General features: G+C 37.1%; 1 protein-coding gene across 1 annotated transcript in view; it reads right to left on the bottom strand.

The window, feature by feature from the left end:
- Positions 1-25,693, bottom strand: part of gldc (glycine dehydrogenase (decarboxylating)) — a 56,967-nt gene that overhangs the window by 12,699 nt on the left and 18,575 nt on the right. The window contains exons 4-18 of the mRNA XM_088910806.1: positions 25,522-25,686; positions 24,728-24,805; positions 21,755-21,902; positions 17,814-18,010; positions 12,144-12,240; positions 10,152-10,257; positions 9,553-9,692; positions 8,246-8,326; positions 6,409-6,506; positions 5,771-5,855; positions 5,637-5,678; positions 4,916-5,058; positions 1,765-1,840; positions 517-642; positions 42-191 (exon numbers count right to left, since the gene is read on the bottom strand). Coding sequence (XP_088766932.1) covers positions 42-191; positions 517-642; positions 1,765-1,840; positions 4,916-5,058; positions 5,637-5,678; positions 5,771-5,855; positions 6,409-6,506; positions 8,246-8,326; positions 9,553-9,692; positions 10,152-10,257; positions 12,144-12,240; positions 17,814-18,010; positions 21,755-21,902; positions 24,728-24,805; positions 25,522-25,686 — 1,732 coding nt within the window. The remainder of the gene's footprint in view (positions 1-41; positions 192-516; positions 643-1,764; positions 1,841-4,915; positions 5,059-5,636; positions 5,679-5,770; positions 5,856-6,408; positions 6,507-8,245; positions 8,327-9,552; positions 9,693-10,151; positions 10,258-12,143; positions 12,241-17,813; positions 18,011-21,754; positions 21,903-24,727; positions 24,806-25,521; positions 25,687-25,693) is intronic.

Here is a 25,693-nt window from a genome sequence, read left to right as displayed (position 1 = left end):
CAGTATGGTAATTGACATATTGGGTTTGTAGCATTTCTCACCTGAGCATTCATATTAGCACCATCTAAGTAAACCTGGCCTCCATGCTTGTGAATCAGCTCACAGACGTCACGGACATTCTCTTCAAAAACACCATTGGTGGAAGGGTAGGTAATCATAATGGCTGCTAGATTTTCCTTGTGTTTGTCCACCTAAGAATAAAGTCAATATAAACAGTTAGCTAACACATTTCAGGGTTGACGGTTACACACTTAAATAGTTTGCATATAATCAATCTTGTAATTCCCTATAATCCCAACTTTAAAGCAAATTTAAATCACAGACACAGTATTTGGGTTTCAGGACAAAAGGAAAAGGTAAATCCTAACCAACAGGTATACTTATTGTTCTTAGAATTAGGACACAAATATCAGATTTATTAGTGAAATGAAAAGTATTCATGCCAAAAGAAAAGCTTTCCCATCAAACATATAAAAGCAGGATAAAACAGCAGCAAAACAGGAAGTGAACACCTACCATGGCCTTCAAGTGTGCCACATCAATGCTTCCATCCCTCTCCACCTCTACCGACTGGATTTTCATTCCTGCCATCTGGGCACTGGCAGGGTTTGTGCCATGGGCCGATTTCGGGATGAGGCAAACCTTTGAAAATGAGAGAAAGTTTCCATGTTTTCTACACAACATACTAAAAATGTTTCCCAAGTTCATGGGCAAGTAATTATTACTGGTTTATTATTCAGTATACCTATTGTAATAGATGGGCAAGTCATTCGTGAATCATTTACATTTGCTAATTTAAGTGAACATAAGGAGACGACTTTCAATTTTAAAAAAGAAAATGCAATGCAACTACTTGGTAAGACTAAAAGCAATCTTAAACATAACATGAACAGATCACTAGCAGCTATGTACTTCAAATTATCAATAACACACAACTGGATTGCAAGACCAGTGAGGGCACTGATAATGTTCTGTGTAAGACAAGGTCAGCTGATTGCTTTTTTCCTTTTAAAGAGAAATGAGAAATGTCTGCCACCAGGTGGCACCTTGGTGGATCTTAAAAATCACCAAATATGGAATTTTATACAAGATATTCAAGGCATGCGCTCTCTAGTCATCATAATGACTTGGCGGTTTTCTGTTTGCTGAAAATCAGTACATTGGACTCTGGATTTGTACTAGTTCAGTAACTTGAGGGACTCTATCTCAAAGAGACTGGAGGTCTTATAAGGTAAACCCCCAAAAAAGCATGAGAAACTACCTTTAAAGAGAATACTAAATTTGTGCTGTGAAAAGTGAAGACACTTATCCTCACAAGCTATTCTCTGTGTTAATTTATTTTTTTCCTTTCTATTCACATTAACAAAAGACCCAAACAGCACCAAAAAAATGGTTTGAATAGGAGATGAAGTTTAAGCACATGGCTTTCTGCTGAACAGCTCTGCACCATTAAAAGAAAACAGAATATACTTTCATTAATGTTGAGGTTTTAAAGTGCTACAGCATAATATAGTCCCTGTCCTAACAGAAACAGGAGAACCATGTGTTCCTCTTTTTGGAACTATTCAAAAGTTACAATTAGTGGAACAGCTTTAACGTTTTAGAAATTAGTCAAGAACATGATCCCATTACACTTATACCTTAACTTAGAGATCCAAGACATCATGCATCATGCAATGACCTATCATAGGGCATGTATTTTTTCCAAGAGATTTTGCTGATTTTTAAAATTATTTTTAAATATTTTGAGTTTCTGTGACTCACCGTTCTGTGAGTCTCTCCTTTTGCATTTAAATAAGCCTTAATGGCAGCCAAACCAGCATATTCTCCCTGTGCACCACTGGAAAACAAAAAAACAACTAATATGATTACAAATGTAGAGGGTGTAAAGTAATTACACAATGTACACAATGACACAGCTCAAAGCTACCTTCTTCCATATATGACCTATAAAAAATAAGAGCAATACATTCATATTAGTTTTAACTTATTTTAGATTTATGTGTTGTAAAAATTTAAAATACATTTTTGGGATGATGCACAATGTATACACCTATAAAAGGTTGCATTTTATCATTTAAAAATGTTGAGGACAAAAATGTTTTGCTCTGAGATAACCATTTGCATCTTTAGTGAATCCTAGTATTTGCACTATGGAACATTATGAGTGATGCTGTGACAGTCAACCAAACAAATCACTGAAGGTCTTCTGTGACTTTAAAGACTAAATCACTCTGTTTCATAGATTAGTATCACTTACTGCTTGTATCTGTTATCACATTCTGGATTCCCATTTGTTATGAGTAATAAATATTGTGGGAAGCAGATTAGTCACATTAATGTTTGTCCATGTCAGTGAGTATGATTGGCATTGCTTAAAAATCCCAACCAAGAATTGTAAGCTGAAGCTTCACTCCCATTTGGAGAAACCATAGGTACTTTATTATAGCACTTACTGCACTGTATATCCACAAAAATGAAAAATTCATTCTGGTCATTAAAAGGCTTAAGATGCTTAAGTATTTATTATGATGATTATTCATATCCATGCTTATGGCTTCTAGTTCTCATATCTGTACAATAGTGGCAGTTAATGTCTATGATAAATTTCACTCTTTTCCAAGTGTTGCAGTCTAATTTTTTAACTTACAACTTCTAACATGAGTGTTCAATTACAATAAATACTTTAAATGTACACTTAAAATAAAATGCATGCTATCTACAAAAGTAAATTTCTGTGTATGTACACAAGATAAGTTCAATGGTTACTAACAATGCTACATTAATATGTGCTTGTTTAAGGCAATAGCAATCACAGTCAGTTCACGTTATTGATGTAAAACCACTTAGAATTGTTGTTACTGCTGGTAAAATCTTCTCAGGATTAGATCTGTTGTATCCAGTATGTTACTGGATAGGCCACATTATGTCTTAACACATGTAAATCGACTCCAAAAAATACATAAATAACAGAAAATCATCTGAAGGCAGTAAAAATTACTGTGTAAAATTTAAAATTCCATTACTAATTGGCATGACACCCAAACTATGAACATTTAAATGTACCGGAGATGGAACAGGGCACTTTCTACATTACAGACTACAAATCTGAAGGTTAACATTGAGTAACTGGGTCCTATTGTACCTGAAAATAGGCCAAACATCCACAGTAAATCGATTGCCAAACATTTCGAAAGAAGGAAAGTCAGTATCCAGAGAATAATCTGTTCTTACACAAATCATTATGTATTTTACAAAGAAGAACCTACATTTACTGCTTTCAACACAGTTTGCAAATCTGAAAGCAAACTAGTAAAGAGAAATTGTTGGATCATAAAAATACATGTCCCACCACTTGCTCAAGATCCATAGCTAAACGTTCATGTAAACACTTACGAAGGATGCCACGTGTGAAGTTATGCAGTTGAATTGAACACAGACACACATGAAGTCACATGAAAGTAGGGTAGGGATAAATGCCATTTTAAATAAAAAAAATTAAAATGTGATATACCCATTTTTTAAAAATCATGAATCCTCTCCAAAATAAAGCTGGTAACAATAATTGCAAACCAATTCATTTCAAAACTACAGTATATACATGCCTCCCTTGACAGCAATGTGTTTAAAGTCTTGATCACTTTGAAAAACAAAGGTTTCAGCCACAAGTTGCCATCTTGAAACTGAAACTACTGCATGATGTTCGAGAAAGGAATTCTACCATTACTAGAATCCACAACTCCCCTACCTCTGTATTTTATTGCTGACCAAGAGAAAAAATCTTTGGGCATTTAACTGTATTCTAAATACTAAGAAAAAATACTTTTTTTCTGAAAATATCTGTAGCTGTTTCAAATGAGCTTTTCAAAGGGTTGACTGTCATGTAATTTTACCACAAAGGGATTTGATGTGGAACTGAAATCAGAGAGAGGAAGCGGCAAGGAAGTTTGTCTTGGAAGATAGAATAGACACTTTTATTATAGTGGTTTCCGCTTTGTAGCTTGGTAGACTTTCTGTATCAGCTGATTGTGTTTCGCACCCCTTTGAACAAACCTTTTAAAACCTTTAATGAATTTCACATTCATGAAAATAATTCCTTGTGTATGGATACATGCATCTTAATTTGATCAACCACGATGGCTGAAAGCCTCAGGTGCTACTTTCAGATTGCAGTCTCCCGACTGCTAATAAGGTTAATCCATCCGTTCGCAAACATTTCCAGTAAAGATTTCTTTTGGCAGCAAGTGGGAGTTACCACCTTGTAATTTTATCTTGTTAGATGACAAAAGATACTCTCTCGCTTTTGCTCAATACTAGAATGGCAGACCTTCAAGGAAAACCCAAGTTAGTGCTGCAAGGGGTGTTGGTGGACCAGTAGATGGGACATTACTCTCTGGATCAGAATTTTCAAAACCAATTCACAAGTAAAGGGATCAGGGACACTGATAAGAGTTTTATCCAAGGTCCTGAATACTTGATCATTGACGATAGCATGGAACATTTCAAAACTATAGAGGTGAGTTACTGGCACATAATGTCTGCCATAAGTCAACAAGGTGGGTGCTGCTATTCTGTTGCATATGATGTGGTTCCCCTCTTATATTTAAATTGCCTTAGGTTCCTTTGTGATGAAAAGTGTGAATTAATTTGTTCCTTAAGAATTGAAGAACCTTAAATGTTTATATGGTGTAACAGGAACATTGTAGTGTGAATGCTTAGAGAAGGTGTTATCCCATTCCTTTCTTCCAAGGCATTTAATAAGTTTCAAAACCATGAACATTAAGTGACATTAGAGAAGTGTACACAATCCACATTACGCACTTGCAGTTGCTACCCCAACAATATATACTGTACAAACACAATATGTGATTGCCAAAGTGGAACCTGGGTTTTAGTTCTACCAGGAAGAGCTCACCTGTTTGGCTGGAAGGAGATTTTGTCATACCCTGTGATCTCACAGAGATCTTGTTCCAGCTGCCTGAAGAGCTGCTGATAACCCTGAGCCTGATCAAGTGGCACAAATGGGTGGATGTTTGCAAACTCCTTCCAAGTGATTGGCTATCAAAAGAAATATCAGCCATCAAATAAAACCAGTATTTCAATGGTTTCTGTATTTGAAAAGGACTTCTTTTTCACTATCTTGAAACATGCTCTATTTTGCTGTATGGGGAAGGCAAACATAGCAAGCTCTTTGGATGCATCAAGCTTCTATTTGGGATAAAATTATATTGCATTATACTTTATATTGGACTTCTTGTTTTAAATTTAAATACTAAATATTAAAAGGCCAAAAAAACAAATGACAAATTTCCAGAATGCTGTGCTGATCTTACCTAGTCATTTGCAAGGTGTTCTACAGTTTCAGTAGCAAATGCAATAAGATCTATATAATACTTCTGTTGTCAGGATATCATGCATTAGTAATATTCCATATCCCACATCCATTAGCAATCCCTACCCCTCAAATCAAATTCAAGTTTTATTAATCTGATTTGCAGTTTTGGCACTAAAAGAAATACTGAAACTTTATTACTTGTCTTTGTTTTTTTCTTTTTTTCCCCATTAATTCCTGTCTAAAGGTCATATTGATGAAATTCATTAAAGCAATGCATTAGAGAGAACAGCAAAAAACTTACTGTGAGTTCAGAGGAACTATTCAACTTCATTGTGCAAGAACCCTGAGTCAGAGAACAGAACAAAACAAAAATTACTCAGAATACAGTGCTAAAAGAGAAAGGATGGGTTTGTAAATTTCTAATTAAATACCTACCAGTGGTATCATGCTATGTACAAGAGAAATGTCTTTATTTTCCAGTCGTTTCATGTAGCGGACAACATTAGTCTCAGAGTGATAGCTGCAGTGGACAGATGTAAAAAAAAATCAAAACTATGTAACAGCATGGCTAGAAAGAACATTTTGACTTGATGACAGCCTTGACAGAAGAGGTCAGTTTCGTGCCAGAAGAGGAGAAGGGACTTCAATTTTAATAATCTAGTAAAAGTGCCATGTGTAAAGAAAAAGTTATTTAGAATTTTGAATTGTTTGTACTGGTACCTGGGCGAGCTACTACCTCACATTTTTTCCTTGATATTATATTTTCTCTTAGTGCGTGTTGCGCATTCTTCTGTTCCTCACATAGCTCAGTTAGTCTCTGTCACTTTGTACCACTGTTTTTCATCATATCATATCTCCTCATTTATCAACAGGTCACTCCCTCCCTCCTATTTTCTAACTTTGCACAGTTCAATTCAAACACTTTTTTAAAGAAATGCCCCATCTCTAGTTCTTCCTTTTATTTTCCATCTCTGCACAAAAACCAAACTTAATAAAGTATTTGTGGGGAGAATTTTCCAGAATTGTTAAATGCAAAAGAAAGATAATTACACCTCATGCACATGCAGACAAACCTGTTGAAAACTGTGTGTGTAAGAAATTTGCTTGTTCTCTTAAATGGTGTTCCCATGATGCCTTTTAGTCCATCTCCAATTTGTTCAGCAATGAGCTCCTGGGGGAATCAAGAACTTATTAGTTACAGTCTTCAATACTTTCAAGCACTTACAAAAATAAAAAAGGAAGCAATACTTTTCTCATATTGTAAAGTTATACCCTCTCATTGTATCCTCTTAAAACACAAAAGACACTGTATGACAACAAGAAGACATTATTGCACCAATGTGTTATGGCACATCACATCCATTGCAGTGTCCACAGACACACTAAAATGTACACTAAGAAACACCATCTGTGTACCAAAAACAAGGCAAAATAGAGTTAATAAACCAATAGGCAGCAATATTCTACTTTCAGAACTGTTATATTGTATACCTTCATTGTAACATACTGTACAGTGTGTGCAGTACAATATTTACATCCCATAAAACTGTTATTGTTTCATTTGCACATCATTTGGTTTATGCCATATCTGGCTAGTATGGTCATCACAGAACAAATTCTCCAATCAACGCTGTGTTACATCAGCACTTCCACGACTGTACTGTAACCATATTGTGCAATTGGCGACACTGACTAGCAAAACAGCTGACATCATGCAGAATTAAAATAGTAGGACAGTTACACGTACAGAACACCTCCATATCTAAAAACGTGAAGAAAGATGAACAAATGAATTTCATCGACAAGTAAGGTGATAGTTATTTTCTGTGTGTATTGTACTAGTTAAGTTGTTAGTTGGTATCAATTAAAACATATTATTCCTGCATGACCTACTTGAAAATGCACCGCACTTCACTACTGCATAGTACATTTATCGAGGAAGGTATATATCTATTATAATAAGTAAACTGATGCAACACATTCTATTGTATGCCTCAGAGTATTGTAAAGATTGCTAATCTACTGAAATAGTCAGTATTTTGCTCCTATAGTATTATGTTTCCTAATGCACTATACTGTAGCTGAAATAGTATACAGTGGAAATAGAAATTCACCACCCCCTTTCAAAATGTTCACCTTTTGTTGCCCTAAAGCCCAAAAAGAAGACAAAAACAGACTTTTTCCAGCTTTATTTACAAATTGTACCCTGCAACCAAGTCCAAGTGAAAAAAGAAAGCTACATTTCTGAAAAAAACGAAAAACAAAAAAGTAGAATAACTGGGTTGGATAAGAGAACACCTCCCTGAGTTAATACTTAGTGGAAGCACTTTTTGCTTGCCTTGAGTCTGTTTGGATAAATCTACCAACTTTGCACACCTAGAGGGAGGAATATTTGCCCATTTCTCCTTACAGAATTGTTCAAGCTCGGTCAAACTGCATGGTGACTGTTGGGACTGCCCTCTTCAAGTCATTCCAAAGATTTTCGATGGGATTTAGGTCAGGGCTCTGACTAGGCCACTCATGGGCATTCACCTTCCTGTTCTTCAGTCACTATACAGTTGCTTTGGCGGTGTGCTTTGGGTCATTGTCATGTTGAAAGGTGAACTATCCTCCCATTTTCAACTTCCTGTCTGAGGGCTACAGGTTTCCTTCAAGAATTTGCCTGTATTTTGCACCAACCATCTTCCCTTCTATCCTGACAAATGCCCCAGTCTCAGCTGAAGTGACTGAAGGACAGGAATCCCACAACAGGATGCTGCCACCATCATGCTTTACTGTAGGAATGGTGTTATTTGGATGGGAAGATGTACTGGGTTTTTACCAGACGTTCAATTTTGGTCTCATCTCACCACAGCATCTTTAAGGTGCTTTTTAGCAAAACATAAGGGGTTAACAAAAACCATTACTTACTGATGAGGATTCACAACCAAACACCCAGAGAAGATCATCCAAATCTCTTTCCGTCACCGTTTCATCTAGTGACACTCCAACCTGGAGAAGTACAGAGACAATTTTAGAACTGATGTATGGATAATCAAACTTTTGTTTCTTTAAATACTGTGTAAACCGTTAACTTCATAAACCAAACTTAGCAATTCTTTAAACAAGTAACATTTAACACTAAAGAATGTGATACAATACAGTAATGCTTCTTTCTGCACAAAGGATGTGTTCAAAAGGGTCTTTGACCTAAAGAAACTGCAGTAGGGTGTCAACATTTGCAAAATTGACATGCGTTAAAGGCTTATTTGCAATTCGATCTGGCCGACTGGGTCAAGGTGGATGAAAGAAGAGAAGAGTGGGATGAAACTGAGCTGAATTCTGTCAACTACAACATTCAAATGAGCAGTGCACCACACTAGGAGAGGAATATAGCTAGTAAGTGAGCCTCTTCCAGCCCAGGTACCCACTACATAGCATTTGCATCTCAACCGGGTCTTGTTTTTATATTATGAACACTCCAGAGTCCGTGTCCACACTCCAGGTTCTGGGGGAATGACAGGCAGGAGATGACGTTACAGGCTAAATGTTGAAAAGGCTGAGCAAGCTAGACACAGAGAAGGGATTCATATTGTTTATTTTAGCTGATTACTATAAATTTGCAGTTACTGTTTCTTTTAGTTGATCAATGCATTAGTACTTTAATTAGCATATAAGGGAGGGTTACTGTCTTTTGACACAAACTATGTACTGTTATACATTATGGGACTGTATAGGGGTGGACTTGGTTTTCCGTGAATTTGGCTATTCGTAATGATTCTCTGCATCAAACCTTTGTGAATGTTGAGAGCCAACTGTATTCATAAATTCATCCATCCATTTTCTAACTGCTTTATCCAATGCAGTATTGCAGGAGAGCTGAAGCCTGTCCTAGCAAGAAACAGACACATGGCAAGATACACCCTGGAGAGGATGCCAGTCCACCTCAGGGCACAAGCAGACACCGATACAAGACACACTCAGATCAGGACCAATATTCCCAGAAGCCAATTTACTTACCAGTAGGTCTTTGGACTGATGGAATAAACTAGAGCAACCAGAGGAAACCCACACAACCACAGGGAGAACATACAAGATCCATGCTCAAGTTCTATAATCCACTACAAAGACCCAATTTACATTACTATATTCAGTTTTGGGTCACCATGACGCTAGAAGTATATTCTGCGTATCAGAAGCAAGCTCTCTTTAATTTCTACACTAAAGGTAGCACCTACCAGTCCCTCGCTGTACATTCGGAGGTTGACTTGTCGTTGCACTGCTCTCGCCAGGATATCCTTTGCTGCCACACTGCAATGAATCTTCAACGTGTCAAAGAACATATCATGTTCCAGTTTGTGTCCAGCGCGCTTCAGACCTATGGGAAAAGAATTACATGAGCATTAGTTCCAGTTCAACTCCATGGCCATAAATGATCTCATGAAAACAAACTGTTTTTATTTGTAATACAGAATTGCATCAGCATTTAATAATTGATGCATAACTGAGTAGTCTTGTTCCATGACTGGCCATTAGACAACTCCAGTACAAGACAGACCTGTCTTGACAAATGTCTGATTTTCTGCTTGTTTTACCATATAAGTCATTATGTCAGGATGTTATTTGTTATGTATTGCTATTACAGGTTTTAATATCAAACACAAAAACAAATCAATTGATGTATTGACTTGCAAGGAAAATACACCAATGCTTAACATTCTAAAAAGCTCCCATCTAATGTTGAAACAGTGATCATTTCTCTCCTTCAATAACTAATCATTACCAGAAACCATTATCACTCAATGCAGCACACAGTTATAAGATGATACAGTTATACCTTCAGCCAATATCAAGGTAGCATTGTGCACCCTCTTGGCAATGTGCTTCAACCCCTGAGGCCCATGGTAGACTGCAAACATTACAGCCATATTAGCTAGAAGAGCCTGAAAAAAAGGATTGCATGATGGGTGCATATGGTGGGTGCATTCAATTTTTACATACAAAACTCAATATGAAAAGACTTAACATATATATAATAAAATATTATATACTCAAAAGATCATTTAATCCATCAAAAATGTATTTTTTGTTCTCTTTGTTCTCTTTCTCTTATTAAAATACATTTATTGCAAGTTAAGATCCATTGCAGATTAAAACTTTTTTTATATTAATGATAAAGCATCATTAATGATCTTAATATCACTATTTTTATCAACTTTCCTCTAGACCCGATCACCAGACAGGTGTGGTCTTATAGTTTATCCTGTTATACAGTTAGAGGTCAGCTTATGGAAAGCCGGATCAGCCATTGTGTAACATCTAGCACCTGTTGCATCATATTATACAGAGTTCATAGTTATGAATGTCATGTTACAAATTGTAAAAAAAATATTTTTTTAGGTAATACTTGTTAACATCAAAAATGCAATGTTGAAATTCAGAAATAATTTCAAGGACACTTTTTAAAGCCATTGTCAACTTCAAGCCCTGTACAGTCACTCTATACAGAAGAGAGGAGATTTAGTCTGTTCTAGATAAGAAGCACATCAAAAGAATATGTTTATCAAAAGAATATAGTTTTTATTCTTGGACACAGCATGTTGTGCAATCCGTCTCACCATGCCAAGTGAAAACAACGAAGATTAAAAACTAGGGAAGGCCACCTGGAAAGTGAGCCACCTCAGCAACTGAACCAGTGGTCTGACTAAATTTGTACCAGTGAGGTTCTCTTGATTTCAAAAGGATATGTTTGAATATGGTAATAAGGGCCTGGTAATTATGTTACTGAAGAAAAAATATGTAATTTCACTCTGTAGAAGTAAAAAAAAGTAGATATGACTGATTTTTATGACAGGTTGTCTAAGAGCATTAGCAATAGCTGTGAATTTACAGAGATCAGGAAACACGTGAGAAACATCTTCATAGATTTGTTAAAGTGAAAAATCAAAGTCTTTGTGTAGCGGGGTATGAGTTACTTCAATGTGTGCATTTATTGTCATCAATTGTTAAACAAGATGTTCCAACAATATACATTTTAACAGAACAGAGAATTGCATACTACATAATAATCAGGACTCAGACATTTAAATAATTATAGTTAATAAAACAATGGAAACTCAGAGGGGTTTTGGCATCTAGTGAAGATAATATAAATTGCATTTTTAAAAGGATGTATGTCACTATTAAATAAACACCAAAAATAAGAAACACTACAAATAAGTAATATATTTAAGAGTTGTGCATAGTTTTTCAATAATTTATGGTATGTTTGACATATTTGAAGGACATTTGAATCAGCTGGGCCACTGTAGCAAATTACATTGACCAATCTACTTTGATTGCAAGAACAAAAGGTTTCAACAACATTACTGGGTAGAGGTTTGACTAGGTATTTGCCTCGTCTTCAATTTTGTCTAAGCATTTTAAAATGCCTTTGCATTGTTTGCAAACTCTCCTGTTTTGTGATCATTTCATTTTGATTTTGTTATCAGTCTGGACTAATTTACTTACTATACCAGAATTAAGATTACTGAAATAAAATAGGAAGAGCAGGATCTGAACACAATAACGCTGTCGTATTCTATTAACCCAAATTTGATTATTAATCGTAACATACAGTATACTTTGGTTTAAAAACTGTTTAAAGCATAGATAAGAAATATACGTATGATCTTCAAATCTGCTGCCTTTAATTCTGAAAGTTCCACATTAAAAAATCTGAAAATCGAACTCTATCATGTATCAAATGCTCCCTTTTCTGTTTAGATCACATTAGGATATTTCATTCAAGCATTTTGGAGACTGATCTCCCCAATGTTTCTCTGCTTACCTGGGCAGTGCAGATGTTGCTTGTGGCTTTATCTCTACGGATATGTTGCTCCCGTGTCTGAAGAGCAAGACGGTATACTTCCTTCCCTGCTGCATCTCTAGAAATAAAATAATAGATTTTCTCTGGGAAATAGTGCTTGAAAGACAGCAAATAATCAAAATAATGAAATTGTTTGACTTTTCTGTACCTCGGTGCCTTGAGTTTGAAATTAACTGTAAGAGTTAAAGGAGTTTCTAGAAATGGGAAGCCACTTGCATTGCTGTGCATGTGCATGTTTAATTGGACAGAAATGCAAATATACTGTTAGAGGTATAGGTGAGTATGGAAGTGTCTCTGAGACTCTAGATACAATGGGTACCTGGCTAGTGTCAACATTTCTAGCTTCAAAGCAAAGGGATGTTTGGCTGAAGATGTAGTAGGGAGTCCAGATTCAATGATCAAAGTAGTCGTAAAGTTTACCTTTAGAGACAAGGCTACAAGCAAAATATATCAGAAGCAAGAGGTTCTTGTTCCAGATCACTTGATAGGACCAGATAACAGTGAAGTATTTGAACTTTGATAATGTGTATAAGTAATGCAACCATTGGTTAAACCCACCCTCTTCTGATTACTGGTTACATTTTTAAAATAGAGAAATAGGTCCGCATTTATTTTGTGGCATCTTGGTTTTACAGAGAGAGAGAGAGAGAGAGAGAGAGAGATGAAGAGAGCACACCAGTACAGAGACACACTGACACAGCCCAGCCAGCTGTATGACCTCAACCAGGCATACAGATGGGACACAGACAGCCTAGACAGATACCAAACTGCACTGGGCCATGACGAAATTCAGACACTGATGGACACATTCCTAAACACTCTGTATCAAACCAACAAATTAGGCATCAACTTGGCCACACAAAAACTAAATCACCTATTCCACAAACTAGCATCAAAATCTAAGCTAAAAACAACTAAATCAAAAAACTACCAAAACACAAAAGCAAAAGAAAAGTGGTTTGATACGGAGTGCAAAAACATCAGAAATGCACTACGAAAAGTCTCAAATGAAAAACACAGACAACCACACAACACAGATCTGCGACTCAGGTACTGTGACATGGTAAAACTTTACAAACACACGCTGAAAAAGAAAAGAAACACATACATAGACAAACAACTTGCAGAAATTGAGGAGTCACTAAATCAGAACTGTTTCTGGGAGAAGTGGAACAACTTAAACAAATCAAAACCAGAAGAATTGGCCATCCAAAATGGAACAATCTGGCAAACATACTTTGAAAATCTCTATGAAAAGCTCCCAAATACAAATCAATCAGACCAAAACACCATTTATGAAAAACTCAAAATTTTGGAATTGGCTATCAAAGACAACCAAAACCCCTTAGACTCCCCAATCACTGAGCAGGAGCTACTGGACAAACTCCAGGCCCTCAGACCACGCAAAGCCTGTGGCCATGATGGTGTCATAAATGAGATGCTGAGACACAGCAGCCCAAAGTTGCAACAAGCCCTGCTCAAACTCCTCAATCTCATCATGACAGCTGGATGTTTCCCCGAGGCCTGGAACCAAGGACTGATCACGCCCATCTATAAGAGTGGAGATAAACTTGATCCCAACAACTACCGGGGCATCTGTGTGAACAGTAACCTGGGGAAGGTATTCTGCAGTATCCTAAATACACGAATACTGGCCTTCCTTACCGAACACAATGTCCTGAGTAAAAGTCAGATTGGCTTCTTGCCAGATCACCGCACATCTGATCACATTTACACCCTACACACACTGATAGACAAACACGTCCACCAAAAACACAAAGGAAAAATTTTTGCCTGCTTTGTCGATTTCAAAAAAGCATTTGACTCGATTTGGCATGAGAGATTGTTTTATAAACTACTCCAAAGTGGCATAGGGGGCAAAGTGTACGACATAATTAAATCAATGTATTCAGAGAGCAAATGTGCAGTGAAAATTGGAAACAAAAGGACTAAATTCTTCACCCAAGGCCGCGGGGTGAGACAGGGCTGCAGCCTGAGCCCAACACTGTTCAATATCTATATCAATGAATTAGCAGGAATGTTGGAGCAGTCTGCAGCTCCTGGTCTCACACTACACGACACAGAAATCAAGTTCCTGCTCTACGCAGATGACCTGGTTCTGCTGTCGCCCACAGAACAGGGGCTGCAGCAGAACCTGGCACTGCTGGAGCAATACTGTCAGACCTGGGCACTGACAGTCAATCTGGACAAGACCAGAGTTATGGTTTTCCAGAAGAAAGCCAGACCTCAGGGAAACAGGTACAAATTCACACTGAACAACAACACATTGGAGCACACATCCAGCTACACGTATCTCGGTCTCACCATCAGCTCTTCCGGGAGTTTTGACCTGGCAGTGAAGGCACTGAGGGAGAAGGCACTCAGGGCTTTCTACGCAATAAGAAGGAGGCTTTTCAACATCAACCCACCAACAAGAATCTGGCTCCAAATATTTGAAAGTGTAATCCAACCCATTGCCCTATACGGCAGTGAAGTGTGGGGTCCCCTCACAGACCAGGATTACACCCAATGGGACAAACACCCCATAGAAACTCTGCACATGGAGATCTGTAGAAACATCCTCCGTGCGCAGAGAAAAACACCTAACAACGGGTGCAGGGCCGAATTAGGCCAGTACCCACTATTGATAAACATACAGAAAAGAATATTAAAGTATTGGCTACACCTAAAAAACAGTGACCAAAATTCCTACCACCACAAAGCCCTGCTGAGCCAAGAGCTGAGCCCAAAACAGAGCCCCCTGAGCCAGCTGGTCCTGAGGCTCACCGACCTGAGCCACACCGACACTAACCAGCCTCAGGACAGCACTGCTAGAGCACCACAACCCAGACTCAACCACATCACAGCACAGATCAAACAGCAATATCTCACACACTGGGACACACACACACACAAACACAACATAAACTGGAATGTTACAGAACCTTAAACAGACAATACACACTAGCTGAATATTTGACCAAAATAAAAAATAACAAACAGAAACAGACCCTGACGAAGTACAGGCTCAGTGACCACAACCTGGCCATAGAAACTGGGTGACACAGGCAGACCTGGCTGCCCAGAGAGGACAGGCTGTGCTCCCACTGCCAGCGGGGAGAAATAGAGACAGAGGTGCACTTCCTACTGCACTGTGACAGATACTCTGGGATTAGAGAAACATTCTTCCCGAAATTCAGAAATCTAATCCCAGAGTTCCCACACCTGCCAGAATCACAACGGGTCCCAATCCTACTGGGAGAGGGAGGAGGGAACTCAGTTGAACTGGCAGCCCAGTATGTGATCTCCTGTCACAGCCTGAGGAACAGTGAGTCTGTCTCCCAATAATGCTCCAGCCACCTACAGAATATGTCAATATTTTATAATATGTCTTTGTTGTAAATGTCTGTAATATGTCTGTAGATTTTATTTTACTTCTATTTTTGTTTTGTTTCATGTAAATATCATTACTTTCATTTGCTTTGGCAACACTGATTGTACCCATCGGTCATGCTAATAAAGCACCTTGAATTGAATTGAATTGAATTGAGAGGAGAGAGAGAGAGAGAGAGAGAGAGAGAGATATATTAAACTGCAGGTTGTATTCTACTTAGTTAATAAGGCAGCTTATCTTTTATTTTGGTCTTTGTTGTGTGTAGGTTAGTGTGTAGCGTGCCTGCATTATTATGGTTTTCACCAAAGCTGTGCCAAAGAACCAAGAACTTGTGTGCCTCTAATTATACCAAATGCTTGTGTATATTCTTGGCAAAATCATTCATAAGTTTAATCAATAAGTAAAATTTAAAAGTCAATCTGCTCAGTCAATTCCTGATTTTCTCCATTTTTAACCCATTATTTGTAACAATACTCTATCAAAGCATTTCTGTCAATTGTAGAACAAGGCAGTTAACAGCCTAAACAGGAAATGTGCCTGAGTAAGCACCATTTCCTTTTACAATTTTTATTATCTGTTCAAATGTTATGCCCTTATCAGTTTTTGTTTTACCCATAGTTCTCTGCATCTGTGGTTTTCTCATTTCTATTTCGATCCCTCCTCCAGGCTCTCTCCCCTAAATCATCAGTCAGATTAAAGAGGAACTGAATATATTCACTGTACAAAGAGAACTCATGGGGTTCTTGGCCCTGTGTGTATCAGGTGACTTTGTAATCTCTGTTCTTTACTAAAAAGGTTATGTTGCTTCAGTCTGTCGGTATAGAGCTAAAGGATGCCATTCCTTTAAACCCTGGAATCTGTTTGCTATTCTCAAAGCCAAAATTGTAATCATTATTTAAACGAAGCCTTACTAGTGCGTCATACAATTTTAACATAACATCCCTAAATTTAAATTCTACATTTTGAATTACATACCCTAACATTTTGCTTGCCTTTTAATTGCTTCCTCATATAGATGTACATTATGTCAACATAAAAACCTAATCTTGTTAATAAAATAAGTAGCAAACACAATCATTGGAAAGGGAATTGCAAACATACACAAAATCACGGAGCGGGCAGACATTTGGGACATAAAATGTATCACTGACAAATTTGAAGTGCTCCACAATGGCCATAGGGAAGTACAGTACACTAGACATATTTCTGGTTGATCTGGAGCTGCAGGAAGTTAAAACCAAAAAGGATTTTGCTGTTTATTTAGATTCTTCTCTGTCCACATCAAACAATGTGGGAAAGAAAAGAAACAAACATAATACAAGGCTACATGACAGAGCATGGATTTTAAATTCAGGTAAATTATGCTATAATGTTATAATGTAAAGTTCTATCCATTCAGATTATTTTGTTCAATTTTGGTTGTCTTACCACAAAACAGATCTTCTAGCCTTATAAAGCTCAGGGAGTTTAAAGAACAGCAATAATGATTCCTGGTTTCAAGGAACTGTCAGGTAAGTTAAGGATCTCATATTCAGTCCAGAACAAAGGCAAGTGAAATTTGATACAAGTGTGCAAGATCATAAGGGTATAGGTAGGACAAGCCTAGGGATTATTTAATACTCAGTAATGAAACAAGGGTTACAACTGAAAAGTAAAAGGGAATTCATTTAGAATAAGACAATAGGAAAAACTTATTCTACTTGCCAGGGGGTTTTGGGCCCTTCAACTGATGCAATTCAAAACAGTAAATTTTGTAGCAAAGAATTAGGTCAGCAAGAGCTGGCAGTCAAATTTCTTAGCTTTCTCAGCTCAGTTTTAGATGCAATATGCAAAAATCTTCACCAGTTTAAACAGTGCCACATTATTAAGTGCCTAATTTTCTATTAATGGTCTGGCAAGTTTTACTTCTCTTTACTTTATGGATTACTGCTTTCATCAACTAAACATTCTATATACTTTATTAGTCTCTAGATTTTTTATGAATGTTTCATTTCTCAAACTGCACTAGGTTTCAGTAATACAATGGGACAGCGTTAATGAATCTTTTCAATGATTCAGTAGCTTGTTTTCATTTAAGTGATTTGGTGAATCATATGAACTAATTTACTAAAAAGAATCAAACTGCTCACCTCTAATTCTCATTTAAAACCCAATCCTTTAAAGGTTCGAACAAGCTTTGGTTCACTTCTGAAACTGTTTCACCAAAATATGCGTACAACAAAAAACTGAAAACATACCTTGTGACGCCAACCATCCTGCCTGGCATCATTCTCACCAGATTTTCTTTCACAGCAAAGAAGGCAGCATGAGGACCCCCATAGCTCAGTGGCACCCCAAATCTCTGTGAGCTCCCCAGAGCGATATCCACTCCAAATTCCCCTGGTGGTCGTAGCACACACATGGCCAGCAAATCTGTTGCACAACAGGCTAAGGCCTAGAGGAATGAAGAGTGGAGTTAATTTATTATTTATGTCTCAATGTGGCAAACACTGCCCCCAGGAATCTGAAAAAGAATGTGTTGGGTTGCGCCAATCCTCAGATAATTTCTCCACTGTTATTGAAGGATGTGCTAACAGACAAAAAAACATCTATAGTCTTTACAGTAGGTTTAAGTCAGGGCCGGTTTCAGCAAAAAAGGAAGCGTGCTACAATTTAGAAGATGATAAATTAGATCCAAATTTCAGATTGGTGTGATCTGCTGTACAAACAAGCCAGATTATGCAATTTGGGCAGGGTGAGTTATATGGACAGAAAAAAAAACAGACCTACTAGTTTCAATTCACTTTTTTCTTGTGATTTAAACTAAAAACTGCTTTAAGTTTAACGCGAGTCATGATTTCCATTTCTAGCAACAGAAGCACGTTCTTTCTGAAATCAAATAATTGTCTAGTCTGCCAGTCTACTGTATTCTATAAAATTAATACAAAAGATCCTTCATGCTAAACCTATAAGCAATTCTATAAGCATTGTAAGGAGAAAAGGAATACACACACAGTCATAATTCTACCTCTATCCAGTGGTATAATGTAGCCACTGACAGAGCATGGCATCCAGGGATTTCCATATACTCCATTTCGAAATCATTCAAACCAAAAGAGATCACTGAAAAGGTTGAACTTTTTGTTAACTGCAAAGCAAGATTAACTGCCTTTCCCTTCTTCTCAAATGATGCAATGATATAACAGAAATAACTGCCTTCTTATGCTTCTACTTAAAATCTTAAATACAGATTTCAAAGGATTCTATTCATTTGTATAATAAGATAATACAATCAATATATTAAAGACATTAAGCTGTTTTTTAACTGACAGAACATGCATTTCTGTCAGCTCTTTTACATATGAACATATGCTGGAGTAACATATAGCCAACATCTGTTTAGCAAATGTATGCTTTTGAACTTTAAAGATCAACTATGAAATTAAACCATACAACCAGACCATTGATTTAATGCAGACTTAATCATGTTAAAGGTCACAAATGACACAAATCCATTCAAAGATTCCAAGATTTAGATGTTTGAGTGACAAAGTCTTTTCACCAAAAACTGGAATATTAAAATATTAAATATTAAAAATTCTATGGAGATCGACAATGAAGAAAAATTCAAACACATTTTGCAGCTTGCATGTTAATTTTAATTTAAAAGGTTTCAGCTAGAAAGGCAGCACTGTGGTGCAGTGGTTAGCATTGCTACCTCCCAGCACCGAGGCCCTGGGTTCAATTCATTGTGGAGTTTGTAATTTAAGAGGCGTCTGGAAACATCGCCCCTGGTGTGAGTGTGTGTGTTTATGTCTGTCTGGCATCTGACTGGCATCACAATACTTGCTGGGATAGGTTCTGGCTCTCCCGAGACCCTGAACTGCATGAAGCAGTTAGAAATTGGATGGATGGATTTGTGTAACCTAAACTCAAGTAAATAAACACAGCTGAAAGAAAAGCAATTAATTCAGGTGCAGGTTAAAGTGTGCTGGTTTGAGGGAAAAAAATCTAATGATGAGCTGACATAAACTCGTACCCTATAGGAAGTATCCCTGTCCCAGCAAATCTTAAAATAAATGCTCTGGCATCTAGCCTTCTAAGCATGTAGACCTTTAGGCATTTCTGACTGAGTGCCCAGTAAACACATTTGACAGCTTTAAGGAAATAACTATATTCAAAATTAAGACAGGAATTAAACTGCAATGCAGAAACAGGTCAGAATGGCAAGGCACACTAAAGACTCCTGAAGGAATTGTGCAGCAGTTATGGAGGGGCATTCTTGGATACGTAAGGTACGTCACAAATTCCAATCAAATGATTGTCAGGCCATGTTGTCTGGTCTCATGATCAAGAAAAGGCAGAAGTCCAAAGGATCATGGGCATGATTCCCAGACCAGCCTCTGCAGCTGTACAGTTCACTGTGGACTTTAGGACTTCTTACTGTTTTATGTACTAATATGACAGGAACAAAAACCTTAGAACAAAGTAGATCAAAAATGTAGTGAGAGGTTGATGAGAATAAAGGCTTCCTCTATAAAAAGGAAGCTGGAAAACAATATGCACTTTTAAGATCCTTTAAAGCTTGTAGTCATGGCACTTTGAAGTAGCAATTATTTATTATACATACTAACTATTCCACACATTCAAAGCAAAATACAAAAAGAAAATGAATTAAAATTAATACAAAAGAGATAATTAATATGAAAGAAAAATGATTCCATAAGCATTCAAACCTAAATTTATTTATATACAAAAAATTAAAACGACCCACAGATTAGTTGAGTGGCTCTATCTGCATGCAATTATTCTGGTTCACAGGTTTTCAGAACACAACTCTCGGTAAGGTCACTCAGTCAGGTTGTGAATTTAAAGCAAAGATTCTATCATGACTAAGAAGCTTTCAAAACAACTCACGGATAAAGTTGTATACAGACACAGATCAGGAGAAGGGTATGAAAGCATTTCGGAGACTAAGTATTTCTTTGAGCCTGGTGAAATTGACCATTGAGAAGTAGAAGGCACACAGACAATGCTTCATTAGGCTGTCCTGCCCAAATTGAGCAGCCAGACAAGGAGAAAACTGATTATGGATTCTACCATGAGGCCAATTTACAGTATAAAGAGTTCAGAGACAGACATGGGAGAAAATCTGGGTAATATCCTAGTGATTCCACAAAGGTGTCATATGTAGAAATGAAAAAAAACATTTCAAATCTTGCATAATGGTTAGAACAAAGCACGCAATAGATACTGCTAACATGGCAAAAGGTTTTGCGGTCAGACTAGAAAAAATGGAACACTGTGGTCTAAATGCAAAGCATTACATCACTTAGTCAAGACTATCTCTGCTGTCAAGCATGGTGGTGGCAGCATTGTAATAGTTCAGCTCTTCATAAGCAGGGAACAGGAAACTTATCATGACTGATGGAAACAAATGAATTAAAGCATCAGCATATCCTAGAGTACAACCTGTTTTTGGTCTTAAGCTTCAGCCCTTTCATATGGTGAAATTACAAAATGATACATACACATTTTTTAAACTTAATATTTTATTCAAAACCTGAATGGTCAGACTGAAGACCAAGGGTTACAGCAAATTTCAACAGAAAAATTTTTTAAATGCATTGATTGCATAATTTGGTGGAAGTACCTTTTGCAGCAATTATATGTGGATCAAGACTAGTTACAAAATAAATTTCCCCCTTTTGTCATTTCAGTGGGTAGACAAGAGCTTCCCCAGGGATGGAAAAACACAGAAACAATTTATAATTTTGGAGATTAATCACTACCAAATAAGGCAAGGTTCTTGATTTTGTAAAAGTAGGTATCACTGGAAGCTGGAATAAACATGCTCTGGGAATGGATAGAGACTTCAGGTTATTCTCCCCAGAGTTGTGTGATGATTGAACATGGGACAGTTATCCAGTCACATTGCCATAAACTAAGTTTGGTAACAGAAAAGCTGCAAACTCATCTGTTAAATAGCTCAAAAAATGGCACTGACATGGTGACGCTCTGCAACATTATACAGTATAACATATTAATTGCTACTTCAAAGTCTACAAGCTTTAAAACAACAAAATGGGAAAACTGCAAGAGTCTGAATACTTGTGCAAGCCACTGTATATGAAGGTTTTCAGGCCATAAATCTTCCCATGAAAATACCCTATATTTTCCCTTGCCAGGAGATTCTCACCCCGCTCTTCTGAGCTCTGTCCACCAGCCCAGTGAAGTCTTCAATCCTGCCCTCAGTGTCTGGATACTGGAACAAGACTCCTGAGACATCCTTTCCACTGAAGTCCATCTCGTGGGGCAACTTCAGCTCTGTTTTTACCCCAATGTAGCTACCACAAACAAAGAATTCAAGTTATTTCTTTTGTATGACATTTTACTGTATTTCCACTTGGCAACTGTCTGTGGTTTTTCCTGTCCATAACTGTTAACAGGTCATCATTAATATTACCTAAAGATAACGAGGCTTTGATTGGAAAAGTTAAAGGGCTTTGCAGATTTTTCCTCCTAGTCTTAAAGGATTCATCACATAGCAGAAATTAAATAATTATATATATGAAAGTGTTAACAAACTTTCTGATTGTCATGATTACATAATCTTGTTTGTTGTTATTATATTTCTCATCAATAAGCATTGGCTGCACACAACAGTCAGCGGATGAAAACCATCTGCCTTAAAACGTCTTTCAGACCCTAACCTACTGAGAATTCTAAGTAATCAGTGTACCAAAGCTACACATTCACCTGGTTTGATTAGCCATCTTCCTACCTAGGGGGGATCTCAATTGCTGATCACACTCATTTGTCAACATTTTATAGGTATCAAACAGGGAGATGTTTAGAAACATATGTGCTTTAGTTCTTGAAATATACATGCATGTGCGGCTTCTATCTGCTGAAATAACATGTCTTAAATTCTACACATACAGTTCTCTGTTCTATGTTAGAAGGTGTGCGGGTCAACAGTGTTTTCTTGATATATAGCACTTGCAATGCTTAAGCTTTTTTCAAAACCTTAATTGTCACTTTTGTAAAAAATATAGCTTACAAAAATATCAAAGAGTGAACTAAGCATTATGAGGAAAAATGCCAGATTCGAACATTTAAAAGCAAGTCATGTATCCTAGATTTAAATTTCAGTATTGACTTTAAATCTGAGGTGTTTTCTAAAAAGATAAGTCTGAAAATGTAAACTGCAGCAGTAGTTACTTCTAACAATCTGCTCTTTACTTCTGACTCCACCTCAGCTTTTCATTTTGGAATGGACAAATTAAACTAACTGGTAGACTAGCTAACTGGACATTTTTCAGTTTCATTGTCTAGCTGTTCTTTACACATACTGAGGTAATGCATTCTTTGAATGTTGCTGCATAATGGTTCCCTAATCCCTCCATAACTGCTGCACAATATGGTATAATCACATGAATTATTTTTACAGGATCATGCTCAAATTAAATTGATCTTTTGTAGCACTGTACTGTGATGTACATGAAGAAATATATTCTAATCAATCTGCTATTTAAGGGACAAGCACCTAAAATAAACAGCAAACTGTAGTACTGGACTTTAAAAGTTGGTTAGAATATTGACAGTTAATACAATCACATAGAAGCATTGTGGACTGGTGGTTTTTCCTCACAATTAAATATGTCTTTAGTTTCTGAAAAACTTTGTCTATAGATGCAATTTTTCCCTTTTAATTATGAAGTATTAAGAAATGTTTATAGTGTTACATTTTATTTTGCAAAGACTGTAAAAACATTAACGTAATATTAATGTTGTATTATTTGTAACACCTGCAAATTAATTTGACCTCACAATTAAATGAGAAAGTCCTTAATCCACAGCTAGAAGTATTCTGTGTATTCTTCCCAATTTTACAGTGACACTGTGAGAAAGTACACCCTCTTAAGATTATATGGTTTTACATATTAAGAAAAATCTGATCTTCACCTAGTCCTCACCAAGTTATAACAGTAGATAAATCTAACTTCACGTGACAACGCACACAAATTTTACTTTGTGATTTATTAAACAAAAATATCAACCAACATACAGAAGTCTTCACCCTTACTACTTCTATATCAGTTAAGTAATTAGCATCAGGTGCTAATTAACAAGTACACATAATTATCATTTCATCGAGAAGTGCTTCCATCTGAATATAAAAATCAGAAACTTTGTCAGTTTCTTTCTGGAGCACTCAGATTTTTGGTAACATCATGCCTAGGTCAATGGATATCTGTGACAGTCTCAGGGAAAAAAATGTGTGCTCATCTTTCTGGGAAGTGTTATAAAGCCATTTCCAAAGTTCTTTGAAAGAATTTACAAATGGAGAAAATTCAAGATGCTTTGCCAATCTATCCAAGAGTGAGCATCCCTGCAAATTCACCCCAAGATCAGACCGTTATGCACCTAGTGATTGCAAAGAACCCCAAAGTTACATCCAGGGATCTACAGGCTTCTGTCAATATGGCAAACATTAGAGTTCATGATTCTACCATTAGGAAAAACTGAACTTTGTTAAAAAGAGCATTGTTGCATGGCTCAAGTTTGCACAACAACCTGAATGAACCATAAGACTTCTGGAACAATGTCCTCTGGACAGATGAGACAAAAGTAGAGTTGTTTGGTCAAAATGCAAAATGATATGTTTGGCAAAAACCAAACATTGCATTTAACCACAAGAACCTTATACTAACTGTCAAGCATGGTGGTGGAGGGGTGATGATTTGGGCTGCTTCGCAGCCACAGGACCTGGACCTCACAATCATTGAGTCCACCATTAATTCCTCTCTATACCTGCGCATTCAAGAGGAAAATGTGAAATCATCTGTTGAACAGCTAAAGCTTAGCGAAAGTGGATCATGCAACAGGATAATGATCTGGAACACACCAGTAAATCTATGAATGACTGAAAAAGAAAACAATCAGGATTTGGAATGGCCAAGTCAAAGTTCAGACCTCACTGAGTTGCTGTGGCAGGTCCTAAAAAGAGCTGTGCATAAACTAATGTCCTTAAACATCATTGAGCTGCAGTAGTTTTGTAAGGAGGAGTGGACCAGAATTCACCATGGAAGGGGGTTCATTACAATTTGTGTGACTAGCGCAAAAAGAATTGTAAAGGCATAAATGTATATTAATCATAGGTTCTTACTTGGCTCTGGTCTGCACCACAGCTATTGTCTGAGGGTGGCAGCGAGGGTCAATGTAAAACTTCCTTTTCTTATTCTGCCTGGAATTAATGGAACAAAGAAATGCATTCGCCATTAAAAACAAACATGTCCAGGAAAACCAAAAAGATGTTACATAATCAACGGAGCAGTGTCTTCCTGCATATTTTTGTTCTTTACACTAGGTAAAGCTGTTCATTAAAATACTTTAGCTTTTTTTCATATTCTTGGAAGTTTTCTGTTTAAATCTCTACATTTACAGCTACAAGTGAGGTCATTTGGCCAAGGTCTTTAAAGAAATCTATCCACATAGCATCCACATAAATTAATTATTAAAAGTGCATCCATGGTCTCTAGGATTTTTATGTAAATTGACACATTGCAGTTAAGTAGTTATATATTCCTGTTAATTCTGTTCTTCATGTCCTGTTCTATTACCATGTTTCCTTACAGTTGGAATGCAGCTGTTGCTTCACAAGAAGGGCCACTTCACTCTCACTCTTGCCACCTGGAAAGCCCCCTATTCTCTAACAAGGTATTGTCTGTTATCACTATTTTTACCTGTGCCTTGTGGCCACACTGTTGCCTTGCTTTTGAAATCTTGCTAGACATACCAGTTTTCTGCAGAATTGAGAGGATGTTTTCCTCTTTTGGGTTAAATGCAACTTTCTTCTACGATTAAACATGTAAAAAATTAATCAAATGCAAAATGTACATGAGGTTAACTACATCTGAAAGGCTACTCTTTAGGCCCTTACAGACATAATACTGTTCTCACCTGTGGCATAACTGCATAGCCTCTGCAGCTGCAGTGCCTTCATCCAGGAGAGAGGCATTGGCAACCGCCATGCCAGTGAGATCACACACCATGGTTTGGTAGTTAAGCAGGCTTTCTAGGCGCCCCTGGGAAACTTCTGGCTGGTATGGAGTGTACTGAGTCACCCTGAATG

This window comes from Atractosteus spatula, chromosome 3 (genome assembly GCF_055471065.1).
Source record: "Atractosteus spatula isolate fAtrSpa1 chromosome 3, fAtrSpa1.hap1, whole genome shotgun sequence".
Classification (NCBI taxonomy): Eukaryota; Metazoa; Chordata; class Actinopteri; order Semionotiformes; family Lepisosteidae; genus Atractosteus; species Atractosteus spatula.
This window is presented reverse-complemented; position numbering and strand designations above follow the sequence as displayed.